The 17,765-nt window shown below is 39.7% G+C and overlaps 2 protein-coding genes across 4 annotated transcripts; one reads left to right on the top strand and one right to left on the bottom strand.

The window, feature by feature from the left end:
• Nucleotides 1-344: 344 nt before the first annotated feature.
• LOC306840000 (uncharacterized protein) lies at nt 345-4,089 on the bottom strand. 2 transcript variants are annotated; one of them, XM_079368979.1, is made up of 3 exons: nt 4,010-4,089; nt 2,897-2,953; nt 345-1,969 (listed from the first exon to the last, which is right to left on the bottom strand). In XM_079368979.1, the coding sequence occupies exons 2-3, from the start codon at nt 2,913-2,915 to the stop codon at nt 585-587; spliced, it is 1,404 nt and encodes a 467-aa protein (XP_079225105.1). In that variant the 5' UTR covers nt 2,916-2,953; nt 4,010-4,089; the 3' UTR covers nt 345-584. The 2 variants fall into 2 exon arrangements, with proteins under 2 accessions (XP_079225105.1, XP_079225104.1); XM_079368978.1 differs by lacking the exon at nt 4,010-4,089 and having other exon boundaries at nt 2,897-3,140.
• A 50-nt stretch (nt 4,090-4,139) lies between these two features.
• LOC306840013 (alpha-N-acetylgalactosaminidase-like) lies at nt 4,140-10,420 on the top strand. Of its 2 annotated transcripts, none has more exons than XM_079368997.1 (9): nt 4,140-4,338; nt 4,873-5,035; nt 6,601-6,737; nt 7,124-7,335; nt 7,415-7,509; nt 7,689-7,850; nt 8,183-8,380; nt 8,481-8,621; nt 9,578-10,420. In XM_079368997.1, exons 2-9 carry the CDS (start codon nt 4,877-4,879, stop codon nt 9,776-9,778), a joined length of 1,305 nt encoding a protein of 434 aa, XP_079225123.1. In that variant the 5' UTR covers nt 4,140-4,338; nt 4,873-4,876; the 3' UTR covers nt 9,779-10,420. The 2 variants fall into 2 exon arrangements, with proteins under 2 accessions (XP_079225123.1, XP_079225122.1); XM_079368996.1 differs by having other exon boundaries at nt 4,142-4,347; nt 4,875-5,035.
• The last annotated feature ends 7,345 nt before the right edge of the window (nt 10,421-17,765 follow it).

Below are 17,765 nucleotides of genomic sequence, written 5' to 3' on the forward strand. Positions count from 1 at the left end.
TATACTGTATATAGAAATGAAGAAATCTTATTTTGAAATATAAATCCATATTTTCCTTTACTGCACAGCTGACTCTACTGTAAGATGCTCTCCAGACTCCTGATGTTGTTTTCTGCTCATCTCTTCTCCCACTCCCCCCTCCTCTTTCCAAACATCAAGTCCTCTGTTACTGTTGCTAAGATGAAACCAAAGTAACTGAGTGTGACAATTATGTCTTGGGAAATGCAGAAATTATAGCGTAAGGAGGGAGGGGAAAAGGTATTATTATTAACTCAGAGGGGAAAAAAATGCATTTGTTCCTCTATCGTTTTACAACAATAAATAGAAAGATAATATTTTAGGTGACTTTTGAATTGCAAACTTATTTCACATTTGTCATGTTTTTATTTGAAACGGTTTGTTACATTTTGTCTCAATTGTCCATGGTGGTTTTCTTGTAGTATCAGTATTCATTCAAAAAATGACATTGCATTAAGCATTAAAGCTAATATTCTAAGAAATGATTACACTTCCTCTTAGTTAAAACACTTGTTAAAAACATTTATCTGCTCACATGCAGCATGCAGATTCAGACAAATTGTCAATTAGTCCGTGTGTGCACTTTCCTCTGCAGGTGATTTTCCTATCATACCACTAAGAGTACTTCCTAAAGCCAAAAGTATGGCCACCACAACTCCCACAGTTCCCAATTTCCCCAGAGCTGCAGTACCAAGAGCTGCGGCCCCTAGCGCCCCGGCTCCTATCGGTGCGGCTGCTGCGGTGACAGTCTCCTTGCCGATTCCTTGAAGTAGCTCTGGCCCCGTGAGAAGGCCCCTTTTTAGATTCACCTGAGTGTTGAATGGGCTCTTTGGTGCACCAAGAACAAAGGCCACCACTGCAACAAGTGTTATTGTGAGAAGTTCTGATGTCGTCAGCATAGAAGATTTAAGTGCTAAACCTTGCATTGCAAGAATTGCACCACCAGCAACTGAACCTAAAACTGCCAAAGCTGAATTCTTTGTTTTGAAAGCTTGATTTGCTGCAACACTCGCTGCTCCGAGTGACACACCTGCAGCTGTAATAGCGCCCAACATCCCCCCTGTGCAGCTTCGGGCCCCTAGAGAAACTTGCAGTAAGGCTCTCAAGGCAACTGATGATATTACAGCAGCTCCAACAGCAACTCTTCCAGCCATGTCTGGACCCAGTCTCACCATGGCCACTGTTCCCAGACCAGCTCCTAGCAGCCCTGCAGATAGAAATGCCACCCAGAGGACAGATTCTAGCATTACAACCACCTCTTCTTCAAGCCCATTTTTTGCTACACCTGTATGCAAACCTATCCAAAACCCCAAGATCCCCACAAACACAGAGTAGAAGAAAATCCTCTCCAGAAATTTGCATCCAGTTTTAGATTGTGGTCTTTGTGTTGTCTGCTCTATTAGGGCCTTTCTAAGAGCACAAAGCATGGAGATGGTAAATCCCATGCTAAGGAGTCCAGCTATGATACCTATTCTGCCATAAACTATGCTAAGGTAGTGAGTAGCAAAAATGATGAGTAGAGCAGTGGTCATGTCATTAATGTTGGAATACGAGTAGACTACAATAACTAAAAGGCCTTGAGCTGACATGTAGATCCATAGTGGAAGGAGGCCTGCTAAAACTCCACTTCCAACAGCACCCAGCACAATGAAAACTCCCATTGTGACCTCCACGAACCAGGGCATTCTCAATCCACCGTTGCTCCACAGCTTCATCATCGTGGCAGTGAGGAGGAAACCGCTGCCCAAAGAAATGAGCACAGAGGTAAAAATGAGGCATGCCATCACCACCGCGACACCCGTGGATCCAGCTCGTCCTGCAGCCAGAATGGCAGCTGACAGCAGGACGTCATCTTCAGTCAATGTGGGCTCTACTGCAAATAAAGCAGCTTCTCCAAAAGCAAAACCGGCTGCTGCACTCTGGAGGATTGTCTTTACTGTAGCTGAGACACCTGGGAGGAGAAACATGGGTATTGATAAAATGCATTTTATTAATTTTACAATTAGTTTTAAGAAAATCAGTTCATTTACAATAAGAACATATTGGAAATGCAGTACATTCTAAAAGTACATTATTATTAATAATATTAATATTTGTAAAAAGGGAGCTGGCAAAACAGGAAATCTATTCTTCACTTTATTAAATGTATTGGACAGCTATGAAACTGTGTACTTTAGTTTTTTCTGCTCATCCAAGATTTACCAAAATAACACAAGGTTAAAATCTATTTCGTTTTGAATCAAATTCCCAACTATATAAAGTACTCAAAATGATATACAGTATATACACGTAACACATTCGACAACTCCAAATGTTTTCTCTCTACATTAAAAGTCTTTCGCATTTGGTACTTTAATTTACATGAGAAATCTGAACTTTTGTTACCTTCATGTTGAATGCAGTATTCTTACTTGTATCGATTTACTTTTTGTGCTTTGGTATAGCTACTTTCAATGGACTAAAGTTTCTCCATCTTCCTCCTCAAATAACAAGCTGCTCTATGAGTGTTAATGACTGCACCTGTCACTTTAAGAGAAAAGTGAAAGCACTGGAGTGTGTCTATGCTGAAACTTAAAACCAGGAAGTCTGTCTGAAATACGAAAGAAAAACAAACGTTTCAACAGACCACCTCACTACCGACACACTTCAGAGTATAAGTGGGGTTTGGGGTTTTTTTTCTCAGAGTAAACTGTTTTTTTATACTGCCAAAACTCATTTTAGCAATCTCAACAGGCTGCAGCTTTAAGATCCTCAAGAGGCATAAATGCTGAACTTTCTGTCAAACACATTAAAGCAGCTGCATTGTTATCTGATACAATGTTTAAACATTATAAAACAGTTAGTGATTTGTTTACTGTTATAAATTATAAATCCTTACTCTGGCTTGTGTCTGTCATGGCTCCTGGAGGCTTCTGCTCAGAGGCTCCACCTCTTCCTGTTTGATGTCATATTTGACCCCAGGAGGTGGAACAAATCAAGCAAGACTTTATTAGTCTTGACTTGAAGGACTGGCATAATTCAGTAAGAGTAAAATGAATAACACCATTGTCACTTTGGTGTATAAAATCATTATCTTTGCAAAGTGTAAACCTGGTACCACCTTTGATATATTTATTAAAACATTTTTTTAAAACATTTGAGCTTTTTGTCAATGAGGACACGTGAAGATAAAGTGTAGAATGATAACATTGTTTTCAATGGTTTAGAAACACGTTGGCTTTTTTTTTTAGTGCATCAGCTGTTGGACTCTGCTGAAATAGGCTTGATGCTAAAGGATTCTTGTCCTATACTCACTCGAACTGTCATCCCCTTAAAACAAAACAAAAAGGTTTTGTGTTGTAGCACCTTACAAGTGAGTTTTAACCACTTCCAGACACATAGATAGATAAGATGTTGAGGAAAAACCGATTAATGCTTCCAAAATGTATGTAACAGAGCTTTGTTTTTTCTTGTACCCTGTCCCATCATTCATGTCAAAACAAAGTGGCAGCCTCCACACTGCTGCTCCAGAACTGTTATCAGTCATTACACACTGTATAACTCCTATGGATGTTTTACTGTGAAAACCATAACCTTAAACATGGCAATAAAGATCCATTACTTTGAACAATGTTATTGAAGTTCACAAAGATGGAACTGAATGTGCTGTAGATATTCAGCAGATGTGCTTTTGAAATAATCAACTGATTATCTGGGTGTTATTTATTTTAACAGGTTTAAGATGTGCTTTTACAGGCCCTTCACAGACTTCCTCCACTAAATAAAATTTCCCATCCAGAGACAATAGAGGTCTGAACTGAACTGAACTAAATCTTATGTTAACATGTACGACATATTGTGGCAGTTAATTCATGAACTTATTTGTACCCTGCACTCTTTGTAAATTGACATTTACATTGTATTATATGTTCCTTAAAGTCTTTATAAAAACCTATCAAGTAAACTAACAAGATATTGTAGTATTGTAAAAACAAAAAACAACAACAACAACCCTCAAATCCTTATTTTTCTTCTTCTAATAGATTTGTGGCAGGCTGTATCATAGATATATAAACAAGTGTTTAGATCTATGCTTTATTCCTCCAGCTTCCTGCTTCTTGCTTCGCAGTCAGCTGACGAAGCGCCGTGTCACGTGACTGTAGCTTGTCTTCCTGTCGGACGCATAGATTGTAAAAACACGAGCTCGCTGGCTGCTGAAGAGAAGTTTATTACCGGATTGATTTATTAGAAAGGTCTGAGAGGAGTGAAGATAAGAAGAGACAGAGAGAGAGAGTTGGACTGTGAACACACTTCATACATCTTCGTCTCCATCCCCTCGACAGACTGCTGGTAAGTTCAACTAAGCAAGATAACAAGTTTATGAACGTGAGCTTGCAGACACTGATTATTTAAACCGAGAAAAGCCACATGTATGTATTTGTAGTTTTTAAGAATAGGCACCTCTTGGAACCAGCCCAAAAAAAATTAAAAATAAGAATACACATTAAGACGGGTAGAAACAGAAAAGTAAAACAAACTAGATCATGTGTAAAGACAATGTGATTTTTATCCTTTGTAGTTAATTCATGCTCATTTCTGATGTTAATATGCCATGTTGTAGGTAGGTTTTGTTCTTTTATATGTTCTGAGTATTTGTTAAGTCAGCTGATTTTGTGTCTGGTTGGAGAAGTCACCTTGCAGGTTGAGTCTGCTCTCTGAGATAGTCACACCCAGTCAGGTGAGACTCAGGTGGTTTAGTTTTGTAATAGACTCCTGGCATTTGGCTCTAAGATATAGTATCACACCTCATGCACAAAGAACACATTGCTGAGGCACTATACAGCGGTAACATCTCAGTCATTGTCTTGTCTTTGTAGAAATGCACTTGGCAGTGTTTTTATTTGTATCAACGCTTTCTGCGGCCACCTTCGCCCTCGACAATGGACTGATGAGGACCCCTCCCATGGGCTGGTTGGCATGGGAACGATTCCGCTGTGACATTGACTGTAAAAATGATCCCAAGAACTGCATCAGGCAAGTGAACATCTTACGAATATCACACACATTGAAATGTCACGTAATCTCTTCAGGTGATCTCTAAAATAAATATTGCCTCATCTTTGAGTGAATTGACATATCATTAAAATACTACACACAGTTTATTGGGCATTATGTTGGTACATGTGACATTGTCCCCATCTTTACGCATACAGACACGCTCTGAACTTTCCCTTCATTTGATGGAAACAGAGGAAAAAAATTTGATCTTTTAACATTCATTTTGGGGTTTCAGCTGTGTGAGATAAAACCTTCAGATGAGTAAAGGAGATGGGAAATATTAGTATCGTCCAATCAGATGAGAGAATCAAGAGTAATGCTCTGGTGTGTTGATGGATGACAAACACATTTTTCTTGGTGTAGTTAGAGGCGTAGACCTCTGAAAACCAGACCTGTTTGTGTGTCCCTGGTGAATGAATATTGTCAATGTAGGAGCAATACGTGTTAATGTTCACAATGTAGATGCTCTTACAATTAATCGCCACAGTGACATTAAAACAGTTTGTCAAAACTCCTTTGAAATTTTTTTTAACTGGTTATTAAATTAACTGAAATGAATTCCACTGACGTTGACATCACATACATGCAGCAAAGAATATGTTCTTATCTGTCCTCAGGGGTGTGCCGAAATGAAATGTCCTCATAGGAGCTTTAAAGCAGCTTTGATTAATGTTCTTACAACTGTGTTCAATGTGAAGGGTATTAGTCCTGAATTATTCTGCAGAGAATAATTACAACAATCTGCAGCTCCCGCCAGCTTTAAGGCGCTCATGGCACATGTAGCTCATTCGATCACTATTTTACCTGCAGCTGTACTGTTCAGGTTCACTCTTGTCTCGTAGTGTTGTTTTGTACCGTTGTTGTTTCAGCTGCTGTAATAATGTAATGATCTTCAACAAGGAATATTTAACGTTTGTTGTCCCCTTCCGTGAAAAAGGAGTAAGGACGTAAAATAGGAAGGGTTAAAGCTCCTTTCCTTTCGCAATAAGGGAGTTCCAAATGGCTGCACTTTGAATACGTCTTGTTAGGGCCTGACTGATATGGTTTGATGTATGTTGATCTGTGTTCGATCTTTAGAGATAGATAGAAATAGAAGTACACATTTATTATGTTCATCCTTTAAATGCAGTCATCAAACACTTGTGGAAAAGAAAAACAGCATAATAAAGACTACGTGGTCTTAACTGGAAAGTAGCTTCACATAGGTACATGGATCACCTCTTGACACCCTGGAGAGTGATAACGTTTGTTGTAATCCATAAAGCACAGTCTGTTTGTGACATAGGACTGCTCGTTTGATACAATAACACTCAAATGAAATGCTATTTGACTGGTGGATACATCTAGTAACATATCTGCGATAAATTTTGCAGATACTCGATGCGGCAAATAATCAGTCGGGCTCTACTGCTGATTGACTCACTCATTTTGAAAACTTTTCCACCTAATAGATTAATTCAACTGCAGCAATTTGACTTGCATTCATCAGATGGATCAGATTATTTATTCCACCTCCTCATGAGACTTCTGTCTTTTTCCAGTGAGAATCTGTTCATTGACATGGCAGACAGACTCTCAGAAGACGGCTGGAAGGAGCTCGGTTACGTCTATGTGAACATCGACGACTGCTGGTCCTCCATGGAGAGAGACAAGAACGGCCGGCTGCAGGCTGACCCTAAAAGGTAAAAGTAAAGTATATAGTGAACGCTTAGAATAAGTGCTGACAGAGATTAAGACACACCTACTCACTGAAACACTGAGCTGTAACTTTCAAACGTCGATGGTCAATAAAACTGTTAAACAAGTTGTTTGAAATGTGACTGTCATGCAGTCATGTGATTTCAAAAATACAGAGTCAGTAACTTCACTGGTCCATTGTATACTGCTAAAATGCAGCATCAGCTAGAACTCATCACAAGGTGGAAGTGTGTTAAACAAATTAAGTCCTTTTTTGACCGCAAATAACGGAACAAGTAGAGTTTCACTGGACCCATTTAGAGTCGGTCTTTGTACCTTTTGAATGTGCACTCCTGCATAATGTTTAATGTTTTCTCTCCATCATCCTCAGGTTTCCAGGAGGTATCCCAAAGCTGTCTCGCTACCTGCACGACAGGGGTCTTAAGCTGGGGATCTATGGGGACATGGGCACACACACCTGTGGGGGTTACCCTGGCACCCCGCTTGATAAAATTGAAATCGATGCTCAGACCTTTGCCGATTGGGAGGTGGATATGTTTAAATATGACGGTTGTTATTCTAATGACACAGAGAAAGAGAAAGGTGAGGACAGAATCATTTGTGTGTGTTGGAATTTTGTTCTTTGGTCTTGTGTTACTGATCTTGTTTCTCTTCTGTTTAGGTTACCCTCTCATGTCAAAGGCTTTAAATGCTACAGGCCGTGCTATTGGCTACTCCTGCAGTTGGCCGGCCTACCAGGGAGGGCTGCCACCTAAGGTATAAACAGGAAGTGGTATATACAGTAATAGCCATCTGTATCTTCATAGATGGCTTCCTTACACATTTCTATAATTGGGAATTGTCTTTGAATTTTTATGTGGATCAGGATATATTTGAACACTTTAAATCCATTGTTGACCTGTCAACTTGTCTTTTCTTGTTGTTTATGATTTCAGGTGAACTACACTCAGCTGGGCGAGATCTGCAACCTGTGGCGTAACTATGGTGACATCCAGGACTCTTGGGACAGTGTCCTGAACATTATTAACTGGTTCTTTAACAACCAGGATGTCCTGATACCTGCAGCTGGACCTGGAAGGTGGAATGACCCTGATATGGTAGGTGTCAGAAACCTGAGAGGAAGATATGCATGCACAGTTATTCAATGAGACAAAAAAGTTTTTCAACAGCTGTGCACTTCAATGACATGCATGTAACCTTTTCAGGTATAGTAGAAATTACAGCAGACTCCAGATTTACATACACAGTTAGCTTTTGCTTTTTAACATTTGGCCTTTCAATAATGTGGGAAAATTCAACTTAAAGGTTAAAAAAACAAAGGCTTTATTTTAAGTATAATTGATCCATATTGTCTGTTGCAGGAGCTAATAAAAGAGAACGCTCCTGATCTTGAATCGTACTAACTTCCTTTTATCTTCAATGTCCACAGCTGGTTGTTGGTGACTTTGGCCTCAGCAAGGACCAGTCTCGCTCTCAGATGGCACTGTGGGCAATCATGGCTGCTCCTCTCTTCATGTCCAATGATCTGCGCACCATAAGCAGCGAAGCCCGCAGCATTTTGCAGAACAAAATGGTTATCAGCATCAACCAGGACCCCATGGGCATCCAGGGTAGACGCATTGTAAAGGTAACCCTTTTGATATGGATCCTGCCCTGTCTTGCTGGTTGGCATAGTGATTCTTATTCATGTGCCATTATTCTCACCCTGAAATGTTTCTCTTCACCAGGAGAAGAGTGGGATTGAAGTGTTCTGGCGCCCCCTGTCGAGCGATGCCAGTGCTTTGGTTTTCTTCAGTCGTCGTACTGATATGCCCTACCGCTACCAAACCTCCCTCAGCAAACTCAACTACACCACCGGCAGCTACAAAGTAAGTCCTCTCTACTCTTCAAGGCACTCACAGTATCAGGATTTTAAAAAGTCACAAAAATAACAGAAATGGATTCATTTCTTTAACATGATGGAACACCTTATGAGCTCATGTGAAATAGACACAGAATAGCTTGTCGAATACAGATGTGTATATAATAATAGATTATTTCAAACACTTCTTCATTTTAGAATTAAAAGACATCTGCCTTTCTCAGCTGTTAAATACAATTGTTGACCCAGAAATTCTCTATTGTGAGGTGGACCCTTCATAATTTTATTACACGACTGTATGAACTTTGTAACTGTTTGTATTTATCAATATGTGTCATCATATAGTGACAGGGATCTTTTGATATTCATAAGTACTATTTGAACTTCTAAAATTCCTTGTGTTTTTAATCTCATAACCACATCTATTTTAAAATAAGAAGATAAGGTCCACTTTTGTAATAATCATGTCTGTCTTTATTTTCTGCGTTGTGCACTGATTTGTCGCACTGCAGTTCTGATCTACCGAACACACACTGTTAGGGTGTTTTAGCTGATTGTGATACAGACTGAAAGTAAATAGTGATGCTTCTTCATGACCTTCTGAAGCAAACAGGGCCTTCAGAAACAGAGACTACTTCTATGTAGTTATCAATGATGTCTATCACAACCACTGTGTAGGTCTTACAGAAGACCTTTTATTTTTTTTTGTATTTAGTATATTTAGTACAGAGGTGATTCACAGGTTAGGTTTAGCTGTGAAAAGGAAGTCGGTTGAGATTTTATGTTAGAAAGCATTACTCAGGACAAGTTCAGCAGAGTAAAAGTTGTAACACATTGTCAGCCAGGGGCAACAAAATCGACACAAGTCAGAATTGCTCCCAGATGTTTGAAGAACATCTGTTTAAAGCTAAATACACTTTGACAGAGGAGTGACTCACTTTTTGCTCTTTTACTTTCCCTTAGATCTACGATGTCTTCACTGACAAGACCACAATCCTGAAAGACTCCACTAACTTCGTGGTTTCAGTGAATCCAACAGGTGTGGTCATGTGGTACGTCACTGCGCCTAACAAACTGAACCGCCGGCATTTCTACAGCAGTGGAAACCTCCAGGAATCAGTCTACACTGGTGATGAAAACGCCATTCCCCGTGTCTTCCTCTGACCGCTCCACGATTGACCTTTTTTTTCTTCTTCAAATTGAAACTCATTTCACTGTTTCTGACACATTGCATTGGCTCTTGATTAAGTGTCACGTGAACATTGTCCGGTGCTAGATGTTTTTTTTTTTCTCTTCCCAATGAAGTGCCTTTAAAAAGTAAATAATGTTATATAAAGCGCAGCACACATCATGAATCCTCTCTTAACTCAGGGACAAACATTTTGCTTCTGTTTCACTTTCACAATTCTTCATGTGGTCTTCCTCTTGAGTGTCTGAAACAAAACAAACCTGATCTCACTGGGATGAGAGAAATGATTTGGGAATCACGTCTTGAGCACTGATGATTGATTGTAATATCTCAGGTGAGGTCAACAAACCTGAAAAGCTGCTGCTCCTTTTCTTATACGGATACGCATGAAAGACTTAAGATTTTTTCAAGAAAGGATGATTTTACATGTTTTAATTGTTTACTTGGAAAGTGTGCCTAGTTTTTTGGCATAAGGTTTAACTCTGGCAACATCTGAATGTTGCATTGCTCAGGGTAATTCTTCTGAATGTGTGTTTATGAAATGAAAAAGCTTTTATTTGACATTGTTCATTGAATATGTTGTTGTCTGAAATAAATCAAACATGTCTTTTAAATCATGCAAAGTTTGTGTTTCATTCTGTTCATTATAAGAAATGCTAGCCACATTAGAAAGTTCAGTGGCCTAAACCTGCAACAAAGGCCCAAAAGCATGTGAGGGTCTTATTGAGTCTTCTTATGAGACAGAAGTATGAATTGATTTGGAATGACTGAGATCTAAAGACACTTCTATGACATCCCAATAAGCAGTGAGTAAACTGTGTTATTCTTCTTTTCTCAAGTCCTTGGCTCAAACGGCTTTATATGCAAGGTTGTTTGGTCCATGTAAACCTGAAGTAAACACGGCTCCAACAACAATACAACTGGCCAGATTTGCGCTTCTCAGTCATTGTAGACAGTCATAACTTGGAGAGTTATTCAAACAGGATATCCTGGATTTCTGCTTTATTTATTTGTCAAATGTCTCACATTCTGCCTTTGAGGGAAACTTTTATAAACCTTTTCAAATACCAATATATTATGTTATACGATAGGCCGAGTGTTTCCTAAAACAATAGTTTTTTTTTACTTTAAGTTAAATTTAGGTTTGATTCTCATCAACCTGACAATTTATTGTACATTAATTAAAAGGAACCAACACCTTTTGATATGTGTATATTTGACTTCAAACTAAAATGTTCAACACATTTATACATCCCTATTGAGCCAGCAGAGGTCAGTGCTGCTCTTTAGCCTGTGTGCACTGTACATCAGGAAGAACAGCTGCCAAAAAAAGCACCTGCTGAAGAGCACAAGGACAGTCAGCCCATTCGACTCAGCCACTTATCTTTTTGTTATGATTCAGCCTCCTCTCACATCACCTCACATTCTCACAATCGCACAACAATGTACAAACTGTTTATATACTTCTTTGACCTTCATTTCTTTCTCCTCCTCACCTGTATCCATCAGCTTAAAATTCTTCATTGTATTCATTGTGTCTCGTCATCTTCATTCCTTCCACCCCTCCTCCTCTCCCCCTTGAATGAGTCTGGTGATTCATGTGCCAAATATCACCTCTAACCTTGGCATTTAAACCATGTGTTTGCATAGTCTCAGACACTGGAGTCATCACATGCTATTGCATGTGCATACATATGACTCAGGTAAACATGCTTTGCATAAGACACACACACATGCACACACCAAGACACTATTTCCTTGCAGGTCATTTCAGGCCAGATCGACTGTGAGTGTGTGTGTGTGTGTGTGTGTGTGTGTGTGTGTGTGTGTGTGTGTGTGTGTGGGAAAGAGGATCTTTCTTTTTTTCCTCTCAGTAATCTCAGATATCTGTTGGCTGCCCAAACAGCACACATCTCACTGTCAAGGTCCTCGCCACTTGGGAACATGACGTGGGAGAAAAGTGAGGGAGTAATGATAAAGAAAAAAGAGAACAGTGCAAGGATTTTGGTGTGTGAGTGTGTGTGTGTGTGTGTGTGTGTGTGGGGGGGGGGGGGGGTTGGCTGTCGAAAAATGTATTAGAATTTGCAAAATGAGCAAAGGAAGTGTTTAGTGTGAGGGATGAACAAGTATGGGAGGGGGGGAGAGACGACGACGAGCAAGAGTGTTCCTGCTGATGCTCACGTAGCCCCACAGCTGCAGAGGGACGCAGTTGCCACTTATGTCTTTGTACCCCCCACCACACTAACACAAGCACCCCCCCCCCCCTTCATCCAACACACACATTGTTGTCACGCTGCTGGTCACACTCTCTGCCTCGCGCCTCTGAAATCCAGAAGGAAAAGTCATTGCAGCACTGGGGTTGGTAAGATCCTAACAGGATTCTGCATATAGGTCAGAACAGATGCATGGTCTCAAAGGAGGTCAGACACACTCAAGATCCCCAAAGTGCTGCCACAGAAAAATAAACGTTACACTTAGTGTCTTTTTTAATGTCTAACATTTACATCACTGGTTCTAAATAGTTTAAATGTGCCTTATATGCAGATATGTTTTAGTAGCAAAATCCCACACACAAGAGCAGAGAGGACATACATACAGCGTCACTGTGTCTTGTCTGCTCATCCTGACGTCATCACTCCCTCTGTTGTCTTCTGTCTGCTGACTGGTGACATCATCACTGCAAGGTTTAATCTGAAGTAGAGTAGAGAGAAGTAGAGAGTTTCAGATGGGTGTGAGAGCTTTTAACTGGTTATGAAACAGACTGAAATGAATGATGATGAATCTTTACACTCACAAAAGCAACAAGAATTATAGTATATGTTATTTATATCTCACCACTACTGTACCCTTTTTACATTTTATACATTTAGATTTATGTTTAGTGATATCCTTAGCAAGCAGGCTGAGATATTTTCCAGAAAACACAATTTGGGCTAGTACAGGACAAAGATCAGCAGATATATGATGCACTGCTTTGTCAACAGGGGGTGCCAACATCAACACAAACCAAAAGTCCCTCACAATAGCTTTAAGATACCTTTATCTGTTGTAAATGTATCTTAATATGTATTGTGGCTGTTTCACAAACAATTAAATGACACATCTAGGGCTATTAATAACAGCCTTACATATAATATGTTTAATGAATCAAGGGGCTGCAGCTTCTTTCTTTCTTTATTTTGAAATACTTTAATAATCCTGGAAGGGATTCTATAATCATATGAAGCTGTTTTTGCTTATACTTTACAATTATTGCTGGCATTGTAGCTATGTTCATGATGCAATAATGTTGAGTCTTTGTATTATATAACAAAGAGCATGGTCTTGACCTGCTCTTTGTCTTAACATAACATTTTTGAAATGGAGCTTTACATATTACTATTGATTGATGGATGAACACTAACAAAAATAATTATCTGTGCAAATATGTTGAATACATTTTGTTTCCCCTGTTTAAATGCTTTATGACCGAAAGCTTAGTTGTCAGACTTTCCAAGTTTTTGTTCCATCTTTGGTGTATTCTTTTTATTCCGAGACCTCGTGCAAGCATGGTGAGTAGTGAGCCAGTAATTTCCCGTCAGTGGAAATTTCCAACTGTAACATCTTTCTCTCACACCTTAAAATGCCAGTGACACCTTGGATTTATGTGGTGTTGGAATTATCAGGAAAAATGAGTTCAAGATTTTGAAAGTTTACACCAGGGCTCCAACATTAACTCGTTCAGTCTGAGGAAAACGTTTTGCGCCAGACTTGCTGAGCTGACAGACTTGACTCTACATCATCCAGGAAAAAAGGACTCAAGTTAATGTTGCATGGATGGTAAGGGGACAAAAGTATTAATTTAGACCTACATAATGCATAAAAAATGTGCTTTTTTTCATCCAAACAAGTAATAAGCAACATTTCATTCAGTGCTGTCTTTTGAAATTGTCAAATGTCTCTATGAAGTTCAGCAATAGTTCAAAGCTAAAAAAACTTTCTAACACTGAGCTTTAAAAAAAACCCCACATGAATGCAGGAAGATTACCTGCCTCTAGACACATTATCTATGTTTTACACATTTCTCAACTGTTAGTCAATGTGAATAATAAAGCAAAGGACCTGATGCTCTTTCAGATCTACTGTCTGGAAGTGGTTGTTCTGTCCTGTTCTGTCCTATAGATTTTTACACCAGTGGATGTCCTGCTGCCTTTATGTGGATGCTGTTGTTTCAGCTGAAGAGAGGATGCACGAGCAGCTGGTCTTTTAGCAAGACATGTTGACTAATCGGAAATTATGGGTTCATGATGGCAAAAGCGTGTCATGTCTACAGCTGTGAATGTAATCAGATAAAGATTATTCATTCTCCCCTAACTGTTTATAAATGGTGATGTCTGCAACTACAAACTTCTTGTCATATAACCCTGTGGTTGGGATTTTTATGAATGAATGTCTGGATCCGTCCACCAGTGGCTGTTATTGACTCAGTAAAATAGACGCGCCTGGTAACAGTTTCCACGACGCTGCTGTGTACGAGGAAGGCTGCACGTTGCCGAGGCGTTGGGTTCGCATGCATGGCACCAGGCCAAGCTGTCAGCTGCCTGCTTACTGGCACCCTGTGTGGGTCAAAGTCAGAGACTGCTGCCAACTCTGCTCTCTCTCTCTCTCTCTCTCTCTCTCTCTCTCTCTCTCTCTCTCTCTCAGACAGACACTTTGACCACACATACACTCTGTCATGGTGTCATTTTTCCCGTTGACTTTGCACAGACATTCAAACACTCATTTTGGTCTCATTTTCTCCCTCCTTTCTCTGCATTTCACTCTTTCATCTCCTCTACAAACAAATCCTCTCTATTCCCACTCCCAAAGGTTACTGTGACCACGTTTACCTTGGTGGAGACTTACTGTACATCTGTGTGATTTGTGTGTGGTCACCCCCTTTCCCTCACTGTATTCTGCTGTTCCTCAGTATTCCCTGTCTGAGGTTTCTGTGTCACATCCCAAAACCCTTTCTGGGCAGAGGAACAAAACCTCATCTTCCCTTTCAGTGGCTGGCGCAGAGCACAGCCAACACAGCAGCAGAATTTGGCTCCAATCGCAAGCAAGGAGAATAGCTGGAAAGGACTGGAAAGAGCAGGTGGAGTTGTCTGGCAAGTGTGTTTCACCGGTATGCATGAGTGTGTGAGTCCATGTGGTACGGGTCACACTGATAGAAAGATTTCCAGCAGTTATTTAATACACATTAGCACAGCAACAATTAATAGGTTACTTGATGCCATTTGAGATGCTGTTGATAATGTATCTAATTTTGGCTGAAGCCGCATTATAAAACACAGCATGATGCTTTAGAAACACTGACCGACAATGTTGGCTCATAAAGAGGAGCCATGGGGTCTGCCAATGGTAATGGATATGTGAACGGTCAACAATGCTTCTCATAACCTTCAGTCTCGTCCATGAATACACATGTGCATGGTTTTCTGTTCTATTTTTGTATAGGTCTATCAGCGTTTGTCTTTTTAATGCAGCTAGATTTATTCTGCTTAACAATAGTTAGGATTGTCATCGCTTCTCTCTCACCTTGGCAGGCTCTCTGACAGCGGGGCTTTTTCCCCATTCCTGTCTGTCAATCTGTCACTGTTTTCTACAGTTGCACTGCGATTAACTGTGTCTGTATCTAACTTAAGGTGTCCTGAAAAGGAGGTCATGCTTTGTCAATGATAACTTAATTTAAACACATGAAATAGCCATGGTTGGATCTCTGCTTCTTTAACAGAGGCTTAAGCTTTACTTCTGTTAAAGCACAGCGATGAACTCTTAGCTATGCAATGATGGTTACATTTCGTTCAGACAGAGGTCTTCTGCAGATAGTTAAAGGCATTTGCTCAACCATAAATGCATCATTTCTATGTCTATCAGTCTAAAGTTTACCTTTTGATGCTCATTAAAAACCGTGAAACCTAAAACGTTAATTTTAGCAAGCACTACAGTCTAACTTCTGCTAAACCGGCTACATTTAGCTATTCAAGCTTTAAATTGAATACAGATATATTTGTTGTTGGCAGCTGAGTAGTCATACTAATAATACCCATTTTACTGAAATAAGGCTTACATCTAGTCTGTTTGATATTTTTGAAGTAAGTAAACAACTTAAAAAAACCCATTATACTGACCTTTACTTTATCTTAAATGCTAGTTAGTGTCTGCTAGCATGGTATTATGTAGACATTAAAGCATTTCGCGAACAGCATTACAGCAAGTCATGTTGATGTTCACATCTATCACAGTTTTAACATATTTCATAGAAAATGTGGGGACTTAAATTGACAGTCATGGTTGAACAACTTTGTTAAACTAAAGAAAATGCAATTTACAAAAACAAAACAAGGTTCCACAGTGAAGTCATTTGATAATCAGCTTTTGTGGATATAATTTTTTTTTTATTAACAACTTTTTTTACGTGAAAAATAAGTGAAAATGTCTCCTAAAGCTGGAACACCATGCTAAGAATTTGTTAGAAAACAATGTACTGTTGTTCATTTCGTCAATAGTACTGTGTCTTTATTACCATAAGGACTTTATTTCTTTATTGGACAGACTGCCATTAAACACACATTCCTTTCTATTGAGACACATCCCAAACCTTCATTGAACTGGCTCTCCTTTCTTTTTCATTGACCTAGTTCTACAGACGTAATTGTGTCTCTTTTATGTAAAAACTTCATGACAGGTTGGTCAGTTACAGCTTGTGAAGAGTATGCCCCCCCCCCCCCCCCCCCCCCCCCCCCACACACACACACTTCTCCTCTGGCTTCTTAAATCCATGTCATTTGGCTCGCTGTTGGCTGGAAAAGATCAAACAGCACATGTAGGGCTGACCTTCAGCCCAGCGTCGCTGCAGCATGCTGCGTATATCTCAACAGGCGTACCGCGTCTAAACATTAACTCTGAGGCCGGGCAGTTTAGTCTAATGATCTGGAGTGTGGTTTTTGTGTGATTGTGTGCATGTACTTTTTTGTGTTGTCTGAGTTGCCTGTTTGGCAAGTCTATTTGAAGACAAAAGATCTCAATAAAATTACGTCCCAGATCTTAATATTTTGAAAAGTCTTGAGACAGAGTCCAATGTGCAGAACAGCACAGCCAGAGTCCTGCTACATCTTGGGCCTATTTTTACCTGCAACCTGAAAGCCCACCAGTGCTGCAGTGTTCACGTCCATCCTATTCTATTGTCTGCAGCATTGGTGTTTTTTGCCCAAGTCTTGGAGCTGACATGTGAGCAGCTGATCTTTCAGTCCATTATGAGCACAGTTGAGTCTTTGTGCGTGCAGAAGAAAAGATCTGTTTGTCAAAACTGTGACGTAAAAGTCCCCGACTCTGTGTCAAAGGAGATTTTAGGCCAAACCCTAACTATGTGTGAATGTTGTCACGTACTGCATTGTAAATTGCTTATGATAAAACTACGTCTGACAGGTTCACTATCAGATTTGCTCTATCTCTCTGGCTGGCACTTTTGTCAATGACTGCTTCTTGTCATATGAAGTGGAAATCCACTGATGAACAATTTTTAAGATTACAAGGCCTTATCAAGGGCATTGCACTCTGATACTGTTGTTTTCTTAACTTACTTGCAACCTCAGGTCAAAACATAATTATTTGCTCTGGTTATGTAAGAAATACAAGCACCTTGAACTTTAGATACAAAAATGGATTTATATTTCAGTTTGACAGGGTTTGTAGGTGTACATCATCAAGTAACCTCTGTCAGTAACAGTTCAAAGCAAAACCATCATTCCTATTATGTCACGAAATCCAATAACATAAGGTTCCTACAATAAAGATGAACCCTTTTCAGCCCCTTACATACCTTTTCTCTGAATTTCACGATAAAGCCATGATATCCCAGCAGAATTTTTTAAAGTCAATTAGAAAAAGTAACAATAAGAAAAAAACTGACGTAGGCCTACATACAATTCTGGAGCACAA

This window comes from Symphodus melops (genome assembly GCF_947650265.1).
Source record: "Symphodus melops genome assembly, chromosome: 1".
NCBI lineage: Eukaryota > Metazoa > Chordata > Actinopteri > Labriformes > Labridae > Symphodus > Symphodus melops.